Source organism: Lissotriton helveticus, chromosome 3_1 (genome assembly GCF_964261635.1).
Source record: "Lissotriton helveticus chromosome 3_1, aLisHel1.1, whole genome shotgun sequence".
Classification (NCBI taxonomy): Eukaryota; Metazoa; Chordata; class Amphibia; order Caudata; family Salamandridae; genus Lissotriton; species Lissotriton helveticus.
This window is the reverse complement of record NC_136061.1, coordinates 1,529,395,776-1,529,419,680: the sequence shown is the minus strand read 5'-3', so window position 1 is coordinate 1,529,419,680 and position 23,905 is coordinate 1,529,395,776. Positions and strand designations below refer to the sequence as shown.

At 44.8% G+C, this 23,905-nt stretch overlaps 1 protein-coding gene across 1 annotated transcript in view; it reads left to right on the top strand.

Annotated features, from left to right (window-relative positions):
- CBL (Cbl proto-oncogene) overlaps nucleotides 1–23,905 on the top strand; it is a 348,147-nt gene that overhangs the window by 51,273 nt on the left and 272,969 nt on the right. The window contains exon 2 of the mRNA XM_078682180.1: nucleotides 15,918–16,165. Coding sequence (XP_078538306.1) covers nucleotides 15,918–16,165 — 248 coding nt within the window. The remainder of the gene's footprint in view (nucleotides 1–15,917; nucleotides 16,166–23,905) is intronic.

Sequence of the window (23,905 nt, the reverse complement as noted above, 5' to 3'; positions counted from 1 at the left end):
TGACTAGCAGAATTCCACATGAGTCAGAGCCACCTAAATTCTAGAATACACATTAGGAGCATAGATAACAAGAACCATTGAGTGAAATAAAGTAAGTAATTTACAACACATCTTCCCTCATTAGTACAGGAAAGAAAACCTAAGAATAAAAATCATTAGACAAAGAAATAACACATTAATCACAACAATAATCATTCAAGTACAAGGGTGGTCTAATGTCTGACATCGCAGGATTGGGCACAGTACTAGAAGTGGAAAAATTGGAAGTAATGTTAGAAGAACTACTGCATAGAGTCAGTAGCATCACCACCTCCATTACTCTGCCTGAGAGGTGGAAATGAATGAGAAACAGTGGAATCTTCCATTGAAGTGAACATATAACCACTATTCCTACCATTGATAACACTTTTTCCAAAAGACAAACTAGAAGAATAATCATTATTTACTTTCTTTTCTGATACAAAGCCACTCTCCTTAGATTCCACTTTTCACCAATTTTTTTGTTTTTGTTTTGTGAAGGGGCCTCTAAACTTGGATAAACCTTTAGTGAATCTACCTGGTCTCACCTTCACTTGGTCACCCTCTTCAATTTTTGAAGAACAAGACTGTGGGCTGGTAATGCCATTAAAATGCTCATCATCAAATAACATACCTTTCAGCCAAGAGGGTGTTAATTTGGTACTCGGAACCCTGCCTCGCATAATTTCAAAAGGGGATTTGTCTGCAAGACCATGGGTGGTGGTACGATATGCATATACCATTTCTTGTACCAAATCATTAACTGGAGTACCTTGAGTGATGGCCATTTGGATAGTGCCTTTCACAAGTCTGTTTAAGCGCTCACGTGGATTATAGAGAGGTTCCGTGATGTGTAATACCAAAATTATTCAAAGAGGAACACATAGAATGAGAAACTAACTGTGTGCCATTGTCAGTGATGATAACACTAGGAGAACCCTCTTGTTGGAACAATGACTTTAAATGTTTAATAGTAGTTTCAGTGGTAATACCTTTCAAAAATTCTACAGAAAGCCATTTGCGAAGTAAATCAATGGATACTATGGCAAATCGCTGAGACAACGGCAATTCCTCCATAGGGCCAATGAAGTCAATACATAAGGTGTGCCAAGGTAAGTCAGGATGAAGTAATTTCCCCAAATTAGAACCAACGACCACCTTCAACCTTTACTCGCTCTCTTTACAAAATGAACAAAACTCAACCCAAGAGGAAACTTGAGAGTCCAAACCAGGCCACCAGAAATTGACCCTTAACCTTTGTTGCGTTAAAGTCTGGCCCAAATGGCCTTCATGTGCCAAAGCTACCAACTTAGGTCTCAAAATTGAAGGTGGAATACATTTTTCTCCACGCATCAAAGCATTGTCGTTACATAATGAAAGTTCATTAATTACTTTTAAAAATGGTCTAACACTAATGCTAACACAACTTTCACGCCTGGAACCAACCCTTATTAACTGAAAGACTTCCTTTAAGACACTATCATTTGACATGGCATTAATCCATTCATCCTTTGAAAAATAACCTTCACCCAAATGAAGAATGTCATCAATCCAAGCAATGTTACCATCCAAATTTTCTAAACTAAAACTGGTATTGTTAGTTTCCCGAGTATTAACAAAAAGCCTAGACAAACAGTCTGCTTGAAAATTCCTCCATCCTTGTAAATGAGAAATCTCAAAATTATACTCCTGTAATTTAGCAGCTAATCTAGCAAGTCTCGGAGAACCAGAAGTAGCACCTCCGGGTGAGAAAATGCGGACAAGTGGTTTGTGATCAGTCTTTAAGTTGAATTTAGTACCCCACAGGTAAGTACGGAAGTAGTGCGTACCCCATGCTGCTGCCAAGGCCTCCTTTTCAATGACCAAATATTTTTTTCTGCTACAGACAGGGTGCGTGAGGCAAAAGCAAAGGGGCGATCACCTTCCTTGTGCTTCTGAAGAAGAACAGCGCCTATACCAGTGGCACTAGCATCGACCAACAATGTAGAAATTTTGCTAGTATCAAAAGGTGCAAGAATATTGGCATTACAAATGTCTTGTTTAATGTTGTTGAAGCAATTCTCATGTTCCATACACCAATTAAATGTACAACCTTTTTTCAGTAGCTCTCTCAAAGGTATAGTTTTTTCTGAAAATTTCTCTACAAATCTTGAGTAGTACTCAATCAAACCCATGAAAGATCGCAACTGATCTTTATCTCCAGGACTAGGAGCAAAACGTATAGCTTCCAAAAGATCCCTTTTTAGTTTAACACCGTCCGCTGATATTTCATGACCCAAATATTCTATATTCTGCACAAGAAAAGAACACTTTTCTTTACGTAAAGTGAGTCCAGTGTCCTAGACCCTGTGCAAAACATCTTTGAGTACACGATTGTGACCAGCTAGTGTCGCCAAAAAGTAAGATGTCGTCCTGAAAGAAGACTAAGTTATGTATGCCTCTAAAAATCTCACTTCCCATCCTTTGAAACACAATGGCTGCCGAGATTAATCCGAAGGGAAGCCGTGTGAAATGAAATATTCCCTCAGTGGTTACAAAAGCAGTAAGTTCTTTAGAAGCTTCATGCAGTCTTACCTGGTGATAGGCACACTTCAGGTCAAGCTTAGAAAATAACTTAGCCCCCTGAAGAGTAGATACCATTTCACCAATGTTGGGCAAAGGGAAAGTGTCTGCAATCACACACTTGTTCAAAGACCTGAGGTCCACACAACCTCAATTTGCCATCAGATTTTTTCGGAAACCCACGCAGAGGCTTCTACCGGCTCAATCACACCACTCTGCAGCATTTCATTTAGCAATGTTTTTACCTCATCCCTAATGGACAAAGGAATTCTCCTTAGTTTGTGTTGAACAGGGACACTATTCTTTCTCAATTTGATGAAGTGGGAATACCCTTTTAGTTCTCCTAGTTCATTCTTAAACACAGACTTCAACTCCTCAAGGATACTGTCAATACTCTCATCCTCAATTACCATAACTTGGTTTTTTGCTCTGGGATTGATAATGATATAAAGATCGTATTGATGTACCCAACCCAAAATGGGTGGGCCATCCACTGAAACATAAACTCTACCAAAAGTAGACCTCTTCTCAAAGACGATATCAGAGTCCAAATAACCAATGATGTCAATTTTTTCTCCTATCTCTTCAAGTGTAGTCGTGTAAGATATTAGAAAGTCACTGAAATGTGGTATCAGTATTTGCAGCACGTGCTGCAGGCAGAGAGCTGGAGTAGACTGGCTGCTCCCCGGCATGATTATTCCTCGTAGACTAGAGAAGAACGTGTTAATAAAATCAAGCAATGGCAAAGCCAATAGGTTTGGCGTTGCTTCCAACCTTTTGTTTTTGCGAATGCTTACTTTTTTGTTGGGTATTGTAAAACTTTATTTAGATAACCCTTTTTGCTTCATCGATCTTGTTAATAAAAAGCCTACACTGAGCCACTAGTACCTGAGATTACAGGACCTTACTTTTTCTATACAAGTGCACATCGTACAAGATCTCTCAGTAAAGTTAGCCAATGGCTGAAGTGGGCTGGCACTGCTGTAACAGTAGTGAATGAAAGAAAAATGGGAATGACACTAAATTAGATCAATGCACGAGGGTGACTGGTTTAAGGCACCACTAAGCAAGGCCTCCTTGAATTATGTGGCGGAGGAGGACCAGCTTATGCAACATAGTTGACTAAGTTAAGCAGCCAGAAAAGGCAAATTATGTGACCTAAAGCGGCACGCTTTGTAATAGCATTACTTCATAATTTTGTCATTATTTTACGTTAGCACGGTCTGAAAAGATTTCACCGCCATACCATTTTAACATGCAAATACAGTAATAAGCAACTGAAAGACGACCAGTCAACCTTTTGCATGGGCCATCCACTGTGAGGCAGCACGGGTTACTGCAATTTAGTAACTTCATCTGCTTGAGCTAGAAACAAATGTTTTTTTTCATTAAAATCTGCATTATGCAGCAGGTGATGGATTATGTGGCAGATACATAATTATGTGAGAAACACTGTGGCCGCAGGATCGTACCGTATCATTGGCCCTTTCTATATGTCAGCATAATTTATTTTGAATGTTACTAAAATCAAAAGGTCTTCACTGAGGCCAGATCTAGTGAAACAAAATAATAGAATGAACTGAAAAATGTATTTGAACGTTTGAAATCATGCAATAATCGATGGTATTTCAAGGCTGGCTAAAGTGCCTGTGCACATTCTAGGTAACGTTTGGTTATTTCCAAAGCGTTTTGGATGGAATATGTCATTTCAGAGTCCATTAACACTCGGGTGGATGGTGCCTAAAAGCTGCACGTATTTGTCTATACCCCTTTGATTTTACTATGATTAAGTGGATGGGTGGGTAATTCATTTGAAAAAAAGGACCAGTACAGAATTTTCACTAAAATAGTTATGGGTGACACACCAAGAAGACACCAATTTGACAAAGCTCAGTGGCGAGGACAGCTCTGAAAGCATTTTGCACTTTTAAGAACATCATCGCGTGAGGCACCAACAGCGGTGGACTGGTAATAAATGTACGTTTCAGAATGTATATTTATTGCCATAGAGATGTGTTGGATTACAGAACCCCTGTAAATTCCCCTTAATTCCGAAAGTGTCTATTTTAAATCATACTAAAACAGATCAGGTGTGATGTATCTAGAAGATGTAAAATATCTGAAACCCTGGAGAACAGCGCACTTAGAACAGGTAACTATCCCCAAGAGGTCAAGCCCCGGAAAAATATTCTATTTAAGAGGCTGCTGTTGCAGTGACAGCAATGTCTTAGCACAGCCAAAAAATAGGCATCTGAAGGGATTACTTAATTGGGGAGTGCTTTTTGTTGGTGCTTGTTTTTTGCACCTCACACTTTGCCCCTGAAGGAAACACTGGTGAAGTTTTTAACTTTATTTTGACCAGCGTCTCAATTAAAAAAGAAAAAAACCTGCAAATGTGAAGTGTGAGAAATGCTTTTTCGGCCAAGTTTAAAAGGTGTTCAGAGTGTCGAGGGCAAAGTCGAGCGAGGCTGTACTTCCTGCTGTGACTCCTGCATGTTGGAGCTTAGCTTTACAGAAGTGAAGTATTTGACACTGTAAATAGGCTCACTCCTGTGCCACACATGTCCAATCCTGTGTTTTAATTAGTGCTGTGCAAGCATCTGCTCATGTACTTCGTGCTGTTACATACACGTGCTCGTTCCTGATAACCTCATTACAAGTGCAACTCCCACCACAGGCGCTACTGACACCATTCTGTGGCGTTATCTTGGCCGCCTTGTGTATGTTTGCCTCAAAGACTTTTGTAATAAAAGGTGCTAGAGCTTATGTCTGGAGGCTTCGCGGGACAGCGCTAGTTTGGCCTGTCGGAGATTTTACTGACGGGCTGTTGCTTTTGAAAGTCCCACATGAGGGAGAAGGGTCGATCCGACGTCACAAAAGTTGACTGCCCCGGCTCTGTTGTCTTTTAGTGGTATTGGCCTGTTTGAAAATCTATAGACGGTCCGTCCTTACTTTGGAGACCAGATATATTTCCACTTTCAGATGCGTTCTTTACACGCCTTTACCTTCACCACCACACTACTGCCTTCGTTGGAGAGGGTACTTGACCCTCTGCCATGTTGACACTTTGATACGCGCTTCGTCCTGCGGCGGGAAGCCATACGCGGCTGTAGGATATTTTCGTACTACAGCAAGATTTTACTCCCGATCAGTTTGCTGAACCTCCGGAGTGTGCGATCATATCAGAAGTGACTAAGCGCTATTGACAGGGAGCCAGTGCCTGTCGCTGCCAGGCTGCTCTGAGCTCTCTGATGAGGTAGACTGCTAAAGTTCAGCAAACGTGCTGCAATTTAATAAACCACTTACTGTTCCATTACTCCGAGAAGTCCATGCGACTTGCAGGATGCATACAGCGGCGGTGATGCTTGTGTGTTAAACTGAAAATGCTAATATGATTGACTGGCTTTTCCAAGGGAGCTTCAAAACAAGTTCAGTTTAATTTCTATTTGTGACCCTAGGTTTCTGTTAAATGGAAGGTCAAAGCTGTTGCTCGAATATGAATTTACCTTGAAAAAACAAAGACAAGAAGCGTTTGGCAAAGCAGGAACAGTTGTTTAATCAAACACAATGGCAGGGGCACAGTTAGAGAGTCGGGGTCTGAGGACTGTCTCAAAGTACAGTAGTTTTGGGCGTCTTTTTATAAACTTCTTGAAGCGTCAAAAAACAATTCACAGATCCTGTTAGGGAGAGGAATGTAGGCCAAGGCATTGAGCCATAAATTACTCCCACCTGATGACAAATGCAGGTGGGTCTCGACCTTGCAAAAGACACACAATTGATGGACGGAATGCCGAACAAATCAAAACATTCTCCCCCAGTCAAAATATCTGGGTTAAATCCATCATTCTTTTGCTCACCATGCTACCCCAGTTTAGACCTGGCCATATGCAAATCAGTCTTGACCCTGTGCCTCATGGGAACAGTCCAGCCCGAACTGCCAAGCCAGGTCCACCCTGGACTGGAAACAAGCATCCTAGGACCGGTTTCAGGGTTTCACCCCTCTTCAGCCAGGATAGCTTGATTCCATAGCTTGATGCCATTCTCTAGGATCCAGCTTGAGCTCTGCCAATGGAAAGAAGATACTTTAGTGTTAGGTTAATTAAAACCAGATGAAAAGAATAACTTTTGGGGGCTAGTTACGGGAGGAACAAACTTCTTTACATTGCAACATGATCCATTGTTAAATACCAGAAACCCTACCATGTGGGAAACCAGGTCAACTTGGTAGACCTGTTATTTAAAAGTAGGCTTTTCTGCCTGCCAAAGAGCAGGGTATATATATATATATATATATATATATATATATATATATATATATATATATATATATATATATATATATATATTCTGAAACTATGTTTTAACTGACGGCCCTATGGGGTTTCATAATAGGCGCTGCAGTCTACAGGTGTCATTTAACTTCCAGGCCCTGGGTATTTTTCTACACCATGTAACTGGGTTTCTAGGCAATTTAAATGTCAGTCTGGGCAAGCAAATGCAACCATGTTTAAAGGGGAGCGCACACACTTTGCTTTTGGTTTGCAGGGAAAACGTATTAACAGAGAATCAAGAAAGATCCACAAACTACTGAAATTAGTTGACACCAGGTGAGTTTCCTGGTCTGGTGATAGAGGCAATAGTCACCTATGTTAAAATCAGTACCTCTTTTGATACACCCCAATATTTTGCATAGTCTAACACACTTCGGGTGGGCATGCCACCATATTCAAGAAGTGCACTGGTTAAGAGATTTGTTGCTCATGCCTTACATCAGAAAACATACAGGGTAAACCAGAAAATTATGATATGGAGCAGGTTGTTACATGGACTCTATACCAAGGAACCTTCAACTCAATGTGGAGCAATTGAAAAATATTGTTTTCTATCTCAATGCATTAAAGAAATTGTTCATTTTGCAAAATTGCCCACATATTCTGCGGCATTGAGCATTATATCTTCAACAGTACTTGTTCGTTTTAGGTCTGGCTCGACCGTATGCTGTCATGGGACTATGCGATCAACAGAAATAACAGATTTAACGAGCAGTAGTGGAAGGAGGTTTTGACTCCTCCTACATGTTGAAATTGTTAACTACAGCATTTGATTGGGCAGAAGTTGTAGGCTTCTGCTGCAAAAGTGCGTATTTCACACTTTATGCCTTGGTGGAGTGCTTATACTCAATGGAGTAGGCCTGATTATTTGCTTATGGTGACAAGCCAATGATGGAATTTTTGTTATAGCATAGATTTGATCTTCTTTTTATTTTTATTTTGTATGAATAGTTATGACAAAGGGAGGCCTGACTTACTTATTGTGAAAAATAATTGTTAACGTCAGTATGCTTGGAATGATGGCCTATTACACTGCGGTAAAGCCTATATACTGGTATTTGGTTACAAACTCACAAATTACCGTAATAGGCAAGGGTTTTGGTGGTATTAGCCTCATTGACCTACCCTTTGGGTAGAAGATTAGCTCTCCCAGAATCCCTGTTATGCCGACTTGAGAGTGGGTGTATATTGTTTTGCCAATTGTCATTTTGTACATTTTTAATGTTATTTTATACAAATGGCTGCTTTCTGAGAGAGTCTGTGTTCAAAACAGTTGATTTGAATTGGTATGCTGTTTGTCAGATGGCCTAGGTTTGAGCTGTTTGTGAAAAGTTATGACTGGGCCGTAAGCTTAGCTTATTTATTATAGAAAACATGTTAGTCACTAGGCCTGTAACTGTGAATTGTCATTACACTGTGGTGAAACATGTATTCAGGTGACTTGTTGCATTGAATCACACAGATTACTATATATGGCATGGATTTAAATGTTCTTTATGTTCTGACAAACCCTTGGTGTTGAAGATTTGCTCTGCGAGAAGCTTTGTTAGTCTCATTTAGGTTTTGTTCATTTTACTTTTACGCATATTTGTAATTTCAGAGCACTATGCCAATGCTGCCTGGTGGGGAATCTAACATTCAATTCATTATCCCCAAATTTGAAAAAAAACACTGGAAAAAGTCTATAGACCGGATTGCTTCATTAGGAAACGTTAAGTCAAGTATTGTCCCTGAATTATTCCTTTTGAAAAATTACAACATGGGCAATAGGTCTTACTTGCAGTGAAAAAACTCCATGCTCAAGCCAATAGGCCATTTAGTTGTGGATTTTTATACTTTGTTAAAACCTTGAGACTGGTATTTAGTTACCCAGTCTTACAGGCTACCATGATAGGCAAGGGTTCTGGTGTAGCTTACTCTCTGACAAACTTTGAGGTTAGATTTGCACCGTTTTATCCTTTTTTAGGCCTGCTTATGCGATCTAGTATATCGTTTTGCCCGCTGTATGTTTGTCTGTTGCCCAGTGGAAAACCTATGTTTAATACAGTAGGTCGCAGTTGGCTATTTTGACACTGCAACGACAAAAGCTTTAAGCTCAATAGGTTCATTGGGAAATGTCATAGCTGATGCCATAGGTCGGACCTGTTTATTGTGAAGGTTAAAAAAAAAGGCAGTAGGCCTTACCTCCCTTTTAAAAAAATAAAAATAAAACCATGTTACACAGCCAGTAGGCCTCTGAGATAGGATTGCTGTGTTAAAGCCTCTACAGCAGTATTTTGTCACATTAAATCTTAGAACTGTAGTAAGCAAAATATTGTGTTTGTTCTCCCCCCCCCCACATGTAAAACACTCATGGTTGATCTACTCCGTGGGTATTCCTTTAAGGCTCACTTATGAGAGGCTGTATTGTATAATGTTTTGCCAGCTGTAATTTTATACATATTTGTAACTTCATGGCTGTATGCCTAGCTGTTGCATGGCGGCAAAAACGTAGTCACTGGAATTATGTGAGCGAGGAGTGCCAAATTATGAGGAAGGGTTGACTAAATTGTGTGTCAAGAAAAGGCAAAACATGCAGCTTAATGCAGTAACTTTTGTGATGTTGTTACTGCATTATTTTTTTCTTTAACACATTAAACAATGTTTGTGCAAATATTCAACCTTACTAGAAACATTTTACTGCTCAGTAACACTAATATTTACTTTAAAGGTGAGCAGTAAATTAATGCAATGGGCATTTTCACCATGCGACAACACGTTTTGCCATGTTTTTAGTAACTTTTGTTTAACACTTTAGGCCAACGTTGACTGTGGCAAAAAACCAATATTGAACCCTACATACCCAAATTGTTGATTGCTAAAAGTTTTGTCAGCTCACTTGTCTGTTCCGTTTATTACAAAAATAATGAAAAGGCAATAGGACTGACCTATGTATAGTGAAAAGCATGCAAACGACAATAGGTCTTAAAATGGATTATTATACTTACTATGTTAACCTGAAGAATGGAATTTTGTTACATGGAATCTGATAGACTTTTGTAGTAGACAAGGGTTGTTTGTGTTAAGGGTGATTTATAAAGTGCGCTGCTACCCAAGAGTGTATCCGGGTGCGACTGGAACAGTAAGGGCAAGGAAGAGAATGAAACAGCTGTCTACTGGACAACAAGCCAGGTTTTAAGCATTTTCCTGAACAGTCTTTCATCCTCCGTACACCTCGGTTCTAAAGGAAGGTTGTTCCAGCCCACTGACCCCAAAAGAGAGAGAGACTGCCTGCCAACTCTTGCAAGACGACTCTCGGAACCGTGGCCAAGAGATTGTTGTAGTACCGCAGCTTTCTCGAAGGGCTGTAGAAGGAAATCCTAGAAGACAATCTGGTCCTAGTGGTAAAGCACTCTATGCACAAGGAGAGAGATCTTAAAAAGAATCCCCTTGTTCACAGGAAGCCAGTGCTAATTCCACAGATGAGGAGAAATGTACTTGTTTCTAGGTAAACTGAGAATGAGCCTAGCAGCTGAATTCTGTACAGCTTGAAGTTTCTTAAGCAGATATTGCGAGAGGCCACCGTATAGGGCATTGGTATAGTCCAGCCTTGACATGACCAACGCCAGGGCCACTGTGATCCGTATTGGGACCGACAAAGTGTAGGAATTTCTTGAGCATACGTAAAATGCCAAAATGTTTGCGAACAACAGATTCAATTTTATTATGGAAGGACAATTTATTATCCGATTTCGCACGCAGGTTGACTGTTTCAACATGCCTATTTGCACTTTCAACTTGAGGTCAATATTATGCCCCACACAAAGCAGCTCTGTCTTTTTTGTATTACAGTTCAATTGGAAGAAGCTCCTCCAACGGAACATGGCAGAGAGGCATGGTTTTATATCCTCTTGTTCAACTGGCACCTCTTTGTCAAATTTGAAAATAATCTGAGTGTCATCGGCATAGATTATTTTGGCCCCCAACAACTCAACCAAACTCAGCGTGGGGAGGCATATAAATATTAAATAACTTGGAGCTTAAAGCTGACCCCTGAGAGACCCCGTCCCAAGACATTTTGGGTGGCTGCAGAGAAGGGAGGTAGCCAAATTTCTTGTTTCTGTCCTCTTTGCTTTGGTATTGGATACTTCTTCTTACAGGCCCTGGGGGTAGAAGATTGTTGCTCGATAATCTTTATTAGGCCTATTAGGGTGGGTTATATAGTTTACCTACTATCATTTTATGCATAATTGTAACTGTGTGCATAATAATTAGTTGTGTATTAAAGTACATTTTAGATCTGTTTCTATTCTAAACTCACATCTTTAACTCTGCCAGGCTCTTGAAATAAAAATAAAAAATCATTAAAATGCATGCATACACACATAGATGGACTTTGAGTCATCCCTTTTCTTTCATTTTCTGTCATTAACCGTTTTTTCATGTTTTAATATAACTGTGTATATAATATGTAACAATGCATCAGCCCAATTTAGAAATTGGCTACATTGCCCTCTGAGTGACAGCATTGTGCCTGATCAAATGTGCACATCTGCCCTATAGTAAATGCTCTTTAGTGCCAGTGCTCCATTCCCTTTTGTTTAGCTTTTTCTATTTGGATCATAGTTTATTACGTACCTTTTTGTTTTCTTTTTTGTTTGAGCACTTGGCCGGCTCCTAGCCACTACAAGACACTCATTTACCATTTTATTTTCATTTGCCTAGCTCTGCGTTCCGCACGCCCTCTGCTTTTTGGGTCTCGCTGGCAATGCATCCGCAAGCGGATGCATGTGTCCAGCTGGAGACGTATAGCGATCAGTCTGGGGGGAAGGAGGACAAGAGGGTGTACGAGCTTGGATTCGTGTGCGCGAACGCGCACGTCGCGTCCCGCGCCGTACACATGCGCGCGCAGACAGACACTCGCTCACACACACACCCCCTCCCCCACAGTCACACACACGCACTCCAAGACACATACACACACACACACACACACACACACACGCACACACACACATATACACACACAGCCCGCCCCCCCGCGCGCGCACACACGCTCCCCCCCCCCCCCCCCCCCACCCACCCCCAGCTCAGCAACCCACTCACCGGCTTCCTTCGTGCGGCGGCTCTCCTCAGCTGCAGGGCCCGGCAGCAGGACTCTTCTTCCCTTCTTCGGCACCGGGGCGCAGGGTAGGCTCCTGCCTGCTCCGGTGCTCCAAACAATTGCGGCTTTTCCGTGGGAGGCAGGGGAGGCTCCCGCCCTCCTACTTCCTGTTTCCGGTTGTCGCGCCGGCCTGCCTGACTTCCTGGTCGCAGGCCGGCAGAGTAACGAGCATGTTTGATTTGCGGTATTTATTTATTTATTTAATTATGCATTTTTATATAGCGCGGACTTTACCCGAAGGCGGTATTTATTTATTTATGTATTTATGCATTTTTATATAGCGCGGACTTTACCCGAAGGCGGTATTTATTTATGCATTTTTATATAGCGCGGACTTTACCCGAAGGCGTCAGAGCGCTTCACATTAGGAACAGAAATGAAACATAATGAGAAACATTACAAAAGAACAGGTTGCAAAAACATACGTTACTTACATAAGGTAATAGTGACAATTGTGAGCAAACAAAATACATGAGGTAGTAAAAACTATAAGCAACCAAAAATACATGAGGTAGTAAAGGTAATAGTGACAATCGTGAGCAAACAAAATACTTGAGTAAAAATTGTGAGCAACCAAAATACATGAGGTAGTCAAAAGTGCACAAGAGGAAATGAAAGTGACAAGTGTGCAGTTATAAGAGAAAACAGAGTATAATTAGAGGTATAGTCCTGCAATAAGTGCTAGACACTCAGGCTCAGGAACAAGCGTTACATGGGCAAGGTGGCACTTGTGCAAGTATCAAAGGCAAAGACATGTGAGAGGTAGCAGCCGTGTGTTGCAAGGGCAGAGTGGTGTGTGCATGTTACAAAAGGGCACCGAACACCAGTACATGGAAAATACTGCAAAAAGGCAGACCCTCCAATCACAGGCATACACTGGGAAGGCACTTCCATGGTCATGGAAAGTAGAAATTATCAGTAGTGGGAAGTCTTCCTCACAAATAGCAAGAGGACGTGAATTACTTTTGGAGGTGTCTCTGGAGGAGGAGAACTTTGAGGTCCCTTTTGAAGGCCTGGGAGGAGGCGGTGGTCCGGAGCTTTTTTTTGTCCTCTCGCGGTTTGTAAATACAAAACATATTGCATTACAAATGCTATAGATATCACATTTGCGAAAGTTATAACTATTGGCATTGTAAATGACGAAGCTATTAATTTAACTATTTAAAAAAAAAGAAACATAAATAAAAACTTTGCCATTTACAATACCAATAGCTCAAACTTTCCTAATGCGAGACCTATTGCATTGCAAATGCTTGTTAACTGGGTAGCTATTTTGAACTGTATTGTCCATATGTCTTTATATTACTGTTCCAAGATGACCGCCACGTTTAGAAGCAACTTGGCAGCCCTCTTAGATTAGTAAAGGAGTTAATCATTGTAGACAATACATTTCAAAGTGGTCACTCACTGCTACGTTTAATTTGGTTGCTCTTAAGTGTAGGCACTTGCCAGACCCTTTTTTACTACTTTCCTTTATCTTGCATATTTTTGTTGTATTTTGTGGATGAATGCAAGAATGAGCCAGTGGGTGAATAAGTAGATGACGGAGTGCAAGGAGGGGGGCCAGTGAGTGCATGCATGATGTATTGTGTGATGTATTGTGTGATGTATTGTGTGATGTATTGTGTGTGTGTGTGTGTGTGTGTGTGTGTGTGTGTGTGTGTGTGTGTGCGTGTGTGTGTGCGTGTGTGTGTGTGTGTGCGTGTGTGTGTACGTGTGTGTGTACGTGTGTGTGTACGTGTGTGTGTACGTGTGTGTGTACGTGTGTGTGTACGTGTGTGTACGTGTGTGTGTACGTGTGTGTACGTGTGTGTGTGTGTGTACGTGTGTGTACGCACACGCCAAAGTTATTCCAAATAGAATGTTGCGGATTTCCTATGGAAACTAGGTCCTAACTAGATCTACCTACTGGCGACCGCCAGTAGTATGTGTGTATATAATATATACAATCGCCGATCTAGTGGGACATATTCAGATCTATCTTCTCAAATCTAGTACCTTAATAGCCACTGTACAGGTTTCTGCGCATCCGTGTGCCTCAGTCATAAGTATCTGATTCATCTTATACTACTTACCTATTCCTGCTGCACTATACTTAGCTCAGCTTTGAAAAAGGTAGGTATTTATCTTTGTATAAAGTGGCCTACTAATCTTTACAGATTTCAAACTGTAGTACATTAGTACCCCACACTCGCTAAGATCCCCCACCCCCGGGAGACTGGCCAGTATCTGATTCGGATTCCCAACCAGAAAATAAAGGCCTATTGTTAGCTTTTGACATTAGGCTAGTAAAGGCAAGGCGAGCCCAAAGGAGGGTGACGTGGAAATCCGGTACTAGAAAGTGAGGCTACGCAGACAGGACGAGGAGTAGAGTAAAACGGGATAGAACAGAAAGAAAAACAGTTAAAAGAAAGAGGAAAGGGAGAAGTGGAAGAGGATAGCAGGGAGTACAGTTAGAGAAAAGAGGAGGAGGAAGAGATGAGCCAGGGTTAGAACAATGAAGGGGAGAGTCTAGTGAGGAAGAGAGGGCATGAAGGGAGGCAGTGCAAGGGAGGCTTGAGGCGTACAAACCTATTGTTGCATCAGAGCAGAGAGCAAAGTGGCTGCCTTTATTGGTGCTGAGGCGGCTGTGTTGGAGAAACTAACCGTACCCAAAGGCTAAACAAATAGTGTTCCCAAATTCAAAGGCCCATAGTAAATATGGTATGACATGCGTATTAAATAAGGTATATGTATGAACATTGGCTAAGAATGCAAATAAACCCTTTTTGGTGTGATAGAACCTCCTTGCAAGACTTTAGAGAAAAAGGGGAAGTAGTATCTACAAAGGACATCCAATCAGAAAAGTGTAGGCAGTTGCTGTTCCTTGGGCTGGAAGCCCTTAAAGGGAAGGGTGCCCAGGTAAAGGGTGACAGGGTAAGGGCATTTTTTCCCTTGCTGTCTTCCATGTTTGCGCTTTTAAGTCCCGATAGGACCTAGGCCAGAATGGTGGTCTTTCGGCACACTACTTTTTCGTGGTCCCCTCCCCAGTTCAACCATAGGTGACTGCAATGTGTTAAGCACGGTTTAAGGGTACCGTCAGTGGGTTGTTCGCATGCCACTCGTGGTTAGACTCTGCCCATTACTCCTTGGTGGTTTTGCAGTACCTCCAGTGTGTTGCTCATCTGCTACACTTAAGTAGACTCTGTTAATCTTTGGCGGTTTCACAGTGCCTCCACTGGTTGCTTACTCTTTTGCTCCTGGGTATACATGACTAACTTGTCCTGATGCACATGAACAGCCGTTTCTTCATCTGATACAATCCTACAATAAGATTAGAACTTGGGTGCGCAGCTGCGTCTCACACTTTTTCAACATCAGTGCTTCTCCAGCCAATGCAGTCAAACCTAAAGACTTCACAAGGGGTGTGGAAGGCAGTACATAAATACTCCTAAAATACAATATTTGGAAGCAAGGAACCAATCTGTGGCTTATCTACGTGCACTTATCTGTGCCCTTTTGGGAAATCTTGTGACATCTGGAGCCCCAATCTCTGTTTTGCTTGTTGGCTCCTAGATAGTGCCATCTGAGGTGCCATTAGCTGGTATTTCAAGGAAGTTCTCCAACCTGGGATCTTGTTGCACAGATTTGCCAAATTCCTGCTAGAGGATTTTGGAGGACTTTTAAAATTAACTTTACAAAAATAGAATTTAATTTTTTTGTACGTCGATGTTACTTTGTCTAAGAAACTCTCTTAAAGTTCAATAACTTAAAAAAAACAATAATTCTGAACACTTGCTGTAATGTGATCGGTTGAGACCGAATTGTTGAATTGCTTGCCTAAAAATGCTAGAAGTAACCTGTTTTTTTTTTGTCTGATGTAGGTGGTGCGTCTCTGCCAGAATCCCAAACTTGCCTTGAAGAACAGCCCCCCCTACATCCTGGATCTGCTGCCTGATACTTACCAGCACCTTCGGACTATCCTGTCTCGCTATGAGGGTAAGATGGAGACACTCGGTGAGAACGAGTACTTCCGGGTATTTGTGGAGAATTTGATGAAGAAAACCAAGCAGACAATCAGCCTCTTCAAGGATGGGAAGGAGCGTATGTACGAGGAAAATTCTCAGCCCAGGTAAGAGCTGTGCCTCTTGAACACAAACCCAACTCTTATAACAGCCTGACGCCAATGCTTGTTGGGTGCTCGTGAGTGTCCTGACAGGCCTCTGCACAAAGGATAGGAAGATCCATGAAAGTGGGACAGTCCCTTAACTTCTAATAATGTGAACTTACCTTTGGAAAGGGAACAGCCTAGCTCCCGACTGTGTCCGGTTCTCTTTTGCCTGTAACTAAAATACAAGGACTCACGTCATCTTCCATTTGGGAAACATGGTAGCCTTGAATTACTGTTTGCTTCTCCCTTAAGTGGCATACTAACTGAATGTTTACTCTTAAATTACATGCTAAAAATATGGTAGTCACAATATCGACTAAAACTGTGGGGTTGGTGGTGGTGTGTGTGTGTGTGTGTGTGTGTGTGTGTGTGTGTGTGTGTGTGTGTGTATATAGCGTCGAGGTTGGTAGATGTCGAGTGAAGATTAGTAAATGTTTACTATACATACATAACCCTTCACAGTAGTCTGGTAGTCAATATTTTGTCTACAATAACTTCTGTCTGCCCCTTCCAATTGGGCGACCGTTATCACCGTGTCACAGGTAGAATCTGATTAGACACTCAGCGCGCAGGACTTTCTTGTTCCCCCGCCTTGATTCTCCACACATCCGTGGAGTACACTGAAGGCATATCGCACCCCAACGTAATGGACTGGGCATCGCTCCTTGGCACCTCTCCTCCCGCTACTGCGGGCTCCACGTTTCTCGAGGAATCGCTCTGATTGGGAAGCGAACTGAACAGGGTTGACCTCCTCCTATTCATGGTTTAACGCGGGGGACTCGATCGGAGAATTGGTATATGAGACTTCTGTCCCGCTAGCGCCTCTCACATTGGTTCCTCAAGGCATAGCTCACAGGCATAAATAATTGTGTCCTGATGATGATCCCTTGATTCATGTTGGGAGAGAAACATCGCTGACTAGTGTCTTGACTTGAATTACCATGTATATATTTTCATAAAAAACAAAAACTTTTTTGTATTGGGACTCTGAATCTGTATTGCATCGTGTCACCCTAATAAATAATGCCTTAGTACTGGAAAACTAGTGATTTCCGTGGTCTTTGCCCACTCAATTGTTTGCGTTTTTTCTTTTATGTTTAACTTATGTTTTAAGAAAAATGTGCTTATTGAAAAACTTGCAATACAATATATAAGCTCCACATGTGAGCCATCAGCATTGCGTCGCATGAAACAATACAAGCATTTTAGAGTTCCACAAATTACATCAAAAATATACAAAATAAATATATAGCAACCATCTCCTGTAAAACGAAAGAACCCATCCCCCTCCCCCTGGCACTGCAACAGAAATGACATATATGAATAAAGAATCTTGACTGCTTATAGGCACACATGAAGAATAATAGGGAAGCTTGACTCCCATTGCATTAGGTACTCTTAAAGTAAAAAATGAGAATGCATGACACCTCACGGATCAGGATGACGCTGTAGATATAACAGTGGGGCCCAGAAATCCTTGGGCCTAGACGATTCAGGCAGTTCCTCTGCATAGGCCTCCAATTGCTCCCGACAATAAGTTTAATCTTGGATCAATTTCCGAACAGTGGGCAAGCCCTTTTCTCCCCAACATTGTGCCACAGCTCGCTTGGCAATTACTGTTGCCACAGCAACCAACCTCCTATTGTACGAGTTACTTACCTTCGGCAACGATGTATCCGGTAGAGACGATTCTAGCCACAGATTCCTTTATGTAGAATTATCCCAAGGCGTGAGATTGGATCCGGAAAACTTTTCTGCCACAGCATCCCTGCGCGCTGGGGGGACGGCAGAACGTGACTCCACCCTGACGTTGTCCGCATCTGTGACTTCAGCGAGGATACAGATGTCCCACCCCAGCGCACCGATGTCTGTTTTCTTCGGAGAACATTTCCGCGCCACAACGCAGAGCCATCACAACAAAAACTGTGAGAATACGGGAACAGTGTGCGAAAAATTAGCTAAGAGAAAGGGAAGAAACAAATGGTGTGGAACGGCACCATCCAGAATAGTGCCAGGCGCTATGGCTCCAGAAGTCATGAAAGGCAAGAACAGAGCACAGCTACTTCAAGCAAACCTGCAAACAATATGACAGCCTCCCAGGGGGCAGTAATCATGTGAAAAATGGCACAGCAGTCAAAGAAGTCTGCAACCACAGCCCAGAACCGAGAAGGACATCAAGGCCAGAATGGAAGAGGAATGACAATTCACCCCTGACCTCATCAACAGGGAGAGACATCGCCTACAAAAACTAAGTGTTGAGACCCGGCCAAGGGACCTTAACCTTCAGAACTGCAAAGGGGCCAGAAGTGCAAGCAAAGAGAGGAAGAAGCACGAGCAGACCGCACACTGGAGACCAGGGTACAGGGGCGCGCCGAAGCACCCACAAAATCGTCAACCAAGCACCAGAAGGGAAGAAATGGAGCCAACAACAAGACTAGCATCCCCCAAGGGAGGGAGTAAGAAAAGGCACTCGCAGAAAACAGCTGCTCTTCGCCCTGACCCGGCGCTGGACGTGGGGGTAGGTGTAGACGGCAATGACCGCACACCATTGAGGTACCTTACCATAGCCTGTGCAGGTCCCAAGGGAGCAGTCTGCGAGGCACCCTCTGACAAATTCTAGGGTCGCCTGATTAGAGTAGGACCACTTGGCCTGCCATTTCTGACCTACTGGATGAGGTTGTATTTCTTCTTTTTTTTTTTCACACCGTGTAGTACGTTACACCCAGGTCCTGAAGAATTGCCATGACGGCAAGAAACATGTCGACCTGACCAGAGGGTTGTAGATAGTTTACTGAGAAGCCTTCAAGTTTATATCTCCCCTCCCACCCCCTTTTAATCAAGGGAGTCTACCACCTTAATAAAGTATATTGTGGATTGACTTACCCTTTTTTAACTCCCCTTCACATCACGACTACACTTCCCTTGCCCTCTCACACGCATGCACCATATGGCTGGAACAAAAGATCTCCGATAAAGAGCCCCTTTACGGGTGCCCGTCAGACATTGCAGCGCCAGTCTGACGAGGAGCAGAACCCATATGATGAAGCATGACACCTAGCTTGCTGGGTGTGTGAGGGTTTTAGTTCCAAAAAGGGTTTCCCCTCTTTTCCTTCCTCTCCCTCCCTACATTGCACACTCACTCTATCCTTTTATTCACACTGGGGAACTTTGTACTTTCTTTGTGTTACTCGCAGAAAACAACCACCTGGAGGCAGGCGAGTGCAGAAGACCAAAGAAGGGTTCTTGCAGAACGGGGCGGCAGGGCGTGAAGGAATCTGCGGCTAGAATCGTCTCTACCAGATATATCGTTACTGAAGGTAAGTAACTCGTACATCTGATAGACATTACTAGCCCCATATTCCTTAACGTAGAATAGATACCCTAGCCATACCCAAGAGGGAGGAGGGTCTGCTAGCGGACCTCTCCAGCCTGGACGAGTAGGGCCCCAATAGGGGATGAGTCACAGGGACAGGGAGAATAGCCCTGTCCCCCCAGGCAGAAGAGAACCTCACCACCACTAAAGAACACCGCACCCAGAGGGGGTGCGTGATGACGACAAAAAGGTGGCACAACCCTCATCAAGCAAGAGGAGGCAAGGACATGGTGAAAGGAGGCCAGTGCACCACAAGCCCAACCAAGGAACCAGGAATCTCCACCAGAGGAGTACCGAGGAAGAAGAGCCACCCACAGACTCCAAGTAGAAGAGGCAGAAACGCAGGCAAAGCCCTCCACCGAAAAACACACCCAGTGAAGAGGGTAGCCGAGCCTATCACAGCGGGAAGTCAACAGACAAGACAGAAAGGCGCCTCAGCAATAAAGGCAGGCGGGAGAAGAAGAACGTGATCTCACAAGATTACCGCAGAACAAGAAGCAGCGTCACCAGAGCCCACGCCAAGGCCCCCGGCCACAGAACAGAAGAGCATGCGGGTGCAGCCAGCCGCTGGCAAGCGCCACGAATTAAACGCCCAGACCACGTTGGGCTCGGCGCAAGGCCAGAAAAATCCCGAACGACCTCTAAAGGGGACCGCTCCGGACAGAATCTAAACCACAAAGAAGTGCGATCAGCTAGAATATAAGAGGAGACCAGTAGAATGGACCAGGCCGTCAAGTCAAGAAATTATCCCCTCAACCACCAGACAGAGGACCAAGCCAAACGGTAGACAAAGTGCAAAAATCCTGCAGCACCACGCCATAGATGGCCAGGCCACGCTCAAGTAAGGACCACGGGCCGCACCAGCGTAATACAACAACACCAGGAAAGGTGAGGAAACCCGCAAGGGGAAGTCCACACCCTCCCAGCATAAGACCGGGCTATACAATAGCTACCAGTACCCCACATAGGGTAGGAAACGTCCCAAAGAAGCATGGGAACCACTCTTAGGGAAGACAATCCCGCATCAGAGAAGAAATTATAAACCTGCGGCAGAAACCACAGAAGGCTTTGTAAGCAGCCAAAAGGTACATTCGTACCTAAAAAAGGGGGCGGAATCAGCAGCCAACAGAAGAGAGGCCAAACAAAGGACCCTAAGGGGGCACAGTAACCCTCACAGCCACTCAAAAAATCAAATACCTGGAACACGTGGGATAACGCCTCCCACCAAGACCCGGAGGATCAGCAAACCAACTTACTGAGGAGGAGAAGGATGAGGAGCGAGCCCCGCAAGAAGACGCTGAATGGTGGAGTCTGCATGAGTATTAAACAGCAGGACCCCGTCAAAAGGCAGGTCAACCAGACGCACTCGAATATTTTCTGGAAAAACAGCATCTCGTAGCCGCATGGCGACGGAGAGCCACAGAAGTAGCCATTGCACATCCGAGAGCATCAGCAACATCCAAGGCCGCCCAAAGAATAAACGCGATCAACTCCCTACCATCCTCACATGGCTCTGCAGATCAGCACGGGCACCCTCATGAGAGACGTGAGAAAGAAGGGACTCAACAGAATCACACAGGCTAGAAGTAGCCCTGGTCAGCGCACACAGTGTTAAGCGCCCTCAAGGCAGCACTGGAAGACATTACGTCTCCCTGAATCTAACCACCGGGCCTCCCGAGACGGAGGGAACACCACTACAGGCAAACACGGAAAGGCATTTCGCAGTAGAGGGCCTTGAGTAGAAGGGTGGAAAGAAAGACAGACCGGGTCGTGCGGAGCAGGACGATGGTGATGCAGTAGTGCCTGAGGTACCGGATCACCCGTGGCAGGGCGCCCCCAAGACCCCATAAGAGAATTATGGAGTGACGCTTCGAAAGGGAGGAACAACTCCCGTCCACCAGAGCCCTGGAGGAGAATCTCCAAGAGGTTGTCTGTAGGAAATGGAGTGACAGGTTCACCCATCCTCAGAATACCAGCAGCCGTGGAAATAGCCCGAACAAAGGCAAAACTGGCCTCAGTAGGGCGCTGCGGAGGTGAAAGCAATTCCTCCTTGGGTGACGGTTGCAGACTGAGCCGCTCATCCCAAAGTCCAGGGGGAAGCGGCCAGCCCTGGTATAGAGGAGGATCTACAGAGGAATGGGGAACCTGAGGGGCCCCCAGGGGAGGGTGGAGAGGCCGGTGGAGAAGCCAGCCGCGAGCCACGGAAAGAAGGGTTCGAGGATTTTGGCCGTGGGGACGGTGAAGAGCCTTCCCTGGAAGATGCCGGTGAAAAGGCAACTACTAAGCGCCCTGTCTCCGGGGAGGAACACACCGGCAGATGAAGGGCCTCAGGAGACGAATCCGGAACCCGGCACCGGCGCGGCTCTGCGGAGTCCGCCATTGGCACCTGATCAGCAGAGACCGGTGCCAGAATGGGCCTCCATTGTGCCGGGCTGACTCCTGCCACCATGTGCTCTCCAAGAGAATGGGGCAAGGACAACGCCGGACCGGCGAAGGCGCGGCGCGGAAAACGCGCGGGCTCGGCCTTGAATGGGGCAGCCGCCCACGTCGAGAGGGCCTCCACCCGCAGCCGGGGAGGAAGGCTCCTGGCGCAGTTTTAAATGGCCCCAGCTCGACCTCTGGTGAGGCAGCTGCCTGCTCTAAGGACTGAGTGGGGATCGGGGGCAAGCCCGCAGTCCCGGCGATCACCTGTGATGCCACAGGGAGCCCCATAGGGATTTGCGGCGAGGCAGGGAAGTTAGGTGCCGAAGAGGGGAGCACCGAAGGACCACACCCAGACGTCTCCACTCTCCTATGACCTGAAACCGCCGGCTTCGCGGAAGTCCCCGCGCGAGGCAAGGGATCTGCGGACGTCTCTGGAGGTGGGGGGGGGGCCCAAAGAAGCCTGCAGAGCCGCAGCGTAGGCTGTCATTTGGGCCCTAGTTGCCTCCGCGCTGGGAAACGGCGGGTGGGGAGGTGACAGACGGGGGCGCACGTACCGGGGGAGACAGCGCCCACCGCGGAAGGAGGACAGGGACTCGGAGACACACTGAAGGACCTACCAGCTGGTGAAGCATGCCCAAAGGGCTGCAGCGAAAGACGATTCTGCAGACAAAAGCGGTGGCTCCTCGCCTCCGAGGTAGGGGCGGATGCTGGGACGACACCGACCTGTACAAACGCGCAGACAGCAACTTCATCCGGCTCTCCTGCCGTGATTTAGACTTATGGTGCTGGCAGGCGTCGCAACTCTCAGAGTCGTGGTGCTCACCCAGGCACCACATGTAAATCGAGTGAGGGTCCGTCGCCGACATGGGACATGCACAAGAGGTACACGTCTTGAAGCCCGAAGGCACTGTTCGACTAAAACGACAAGCGTGAAAAGGGATAGAAGGCCTGAAAACAGGCCAGGACACAATCCGGATCCGCGTTGCACATGGAAAAGAGAAAAAACTGACATAGGCATGCTGGGGTGGGACTTATGTATCTTCGCTGACGACGCGGACGACATCAGGGCGGAGTCACGTGCTGCCGTCCCCCCGGGATGCTGTGGCTGAACAGTTTTCCGGATCCAGTCTCACTCCTGGGGTTAATTATGTTAAGGAATCTGCGGCTAGTAGTCTCTATCAGATACAGGGTTTCAAGAACTTCACGTTACCCAGCAGGCATATCTCTGGTATACATCGCACCCGTTCCAGAACAACATCTGTCAGCACAATCGCAACTTGGGACCAAAATGTGGCTATCCCTGTACACTGCCAAGATAGATGTAAAAATCGGCATCCGCCTGTCCACACAGCAAGCTGTATCACGCAGTCCAAATTTCCACAATTGCTGAGGGGTATAATAGAGCTAGTGTAAAAATGTGAAATGAATGATACGAAGGTTACAGTTAGTTGTAAGGCGCCCAGTCAGCTTACAACAGAATTGCCAACGGTCTGGAGACAATGTATATCCCAGCGCTACATACTATTTTAAGGTATGAGGGATGTTCCTCCGACTCCCTCTCACGGAGAGAAGCAGAATATAATAATTTGGGCAGAATAGCCATGTTAGTCACCGCAATAAGATCCGCCAGTGAAAGGTGCAGCCGGGCCCACCGTTTAGACTTATCTGTAAGTTGTGTGATAGTGCGACCATAGTTCATAGAAATTACCTGCTCAGGGTCTCTGTGCAACCAAACCCCCAAGTATTTCACCAGGTCGAGGACAGAGGGAAGTCTAATTCAATCTCAAGAGTGCCAGCCGTCAGGGGTAATACCGTAGTTTTTAGCCCACTTTACCCCCAAGCCGGAGAAGCCTTAAAATCCAACATATTCGCGTAGTAATTCCAGAAGATAGGTTGCAGGCTCA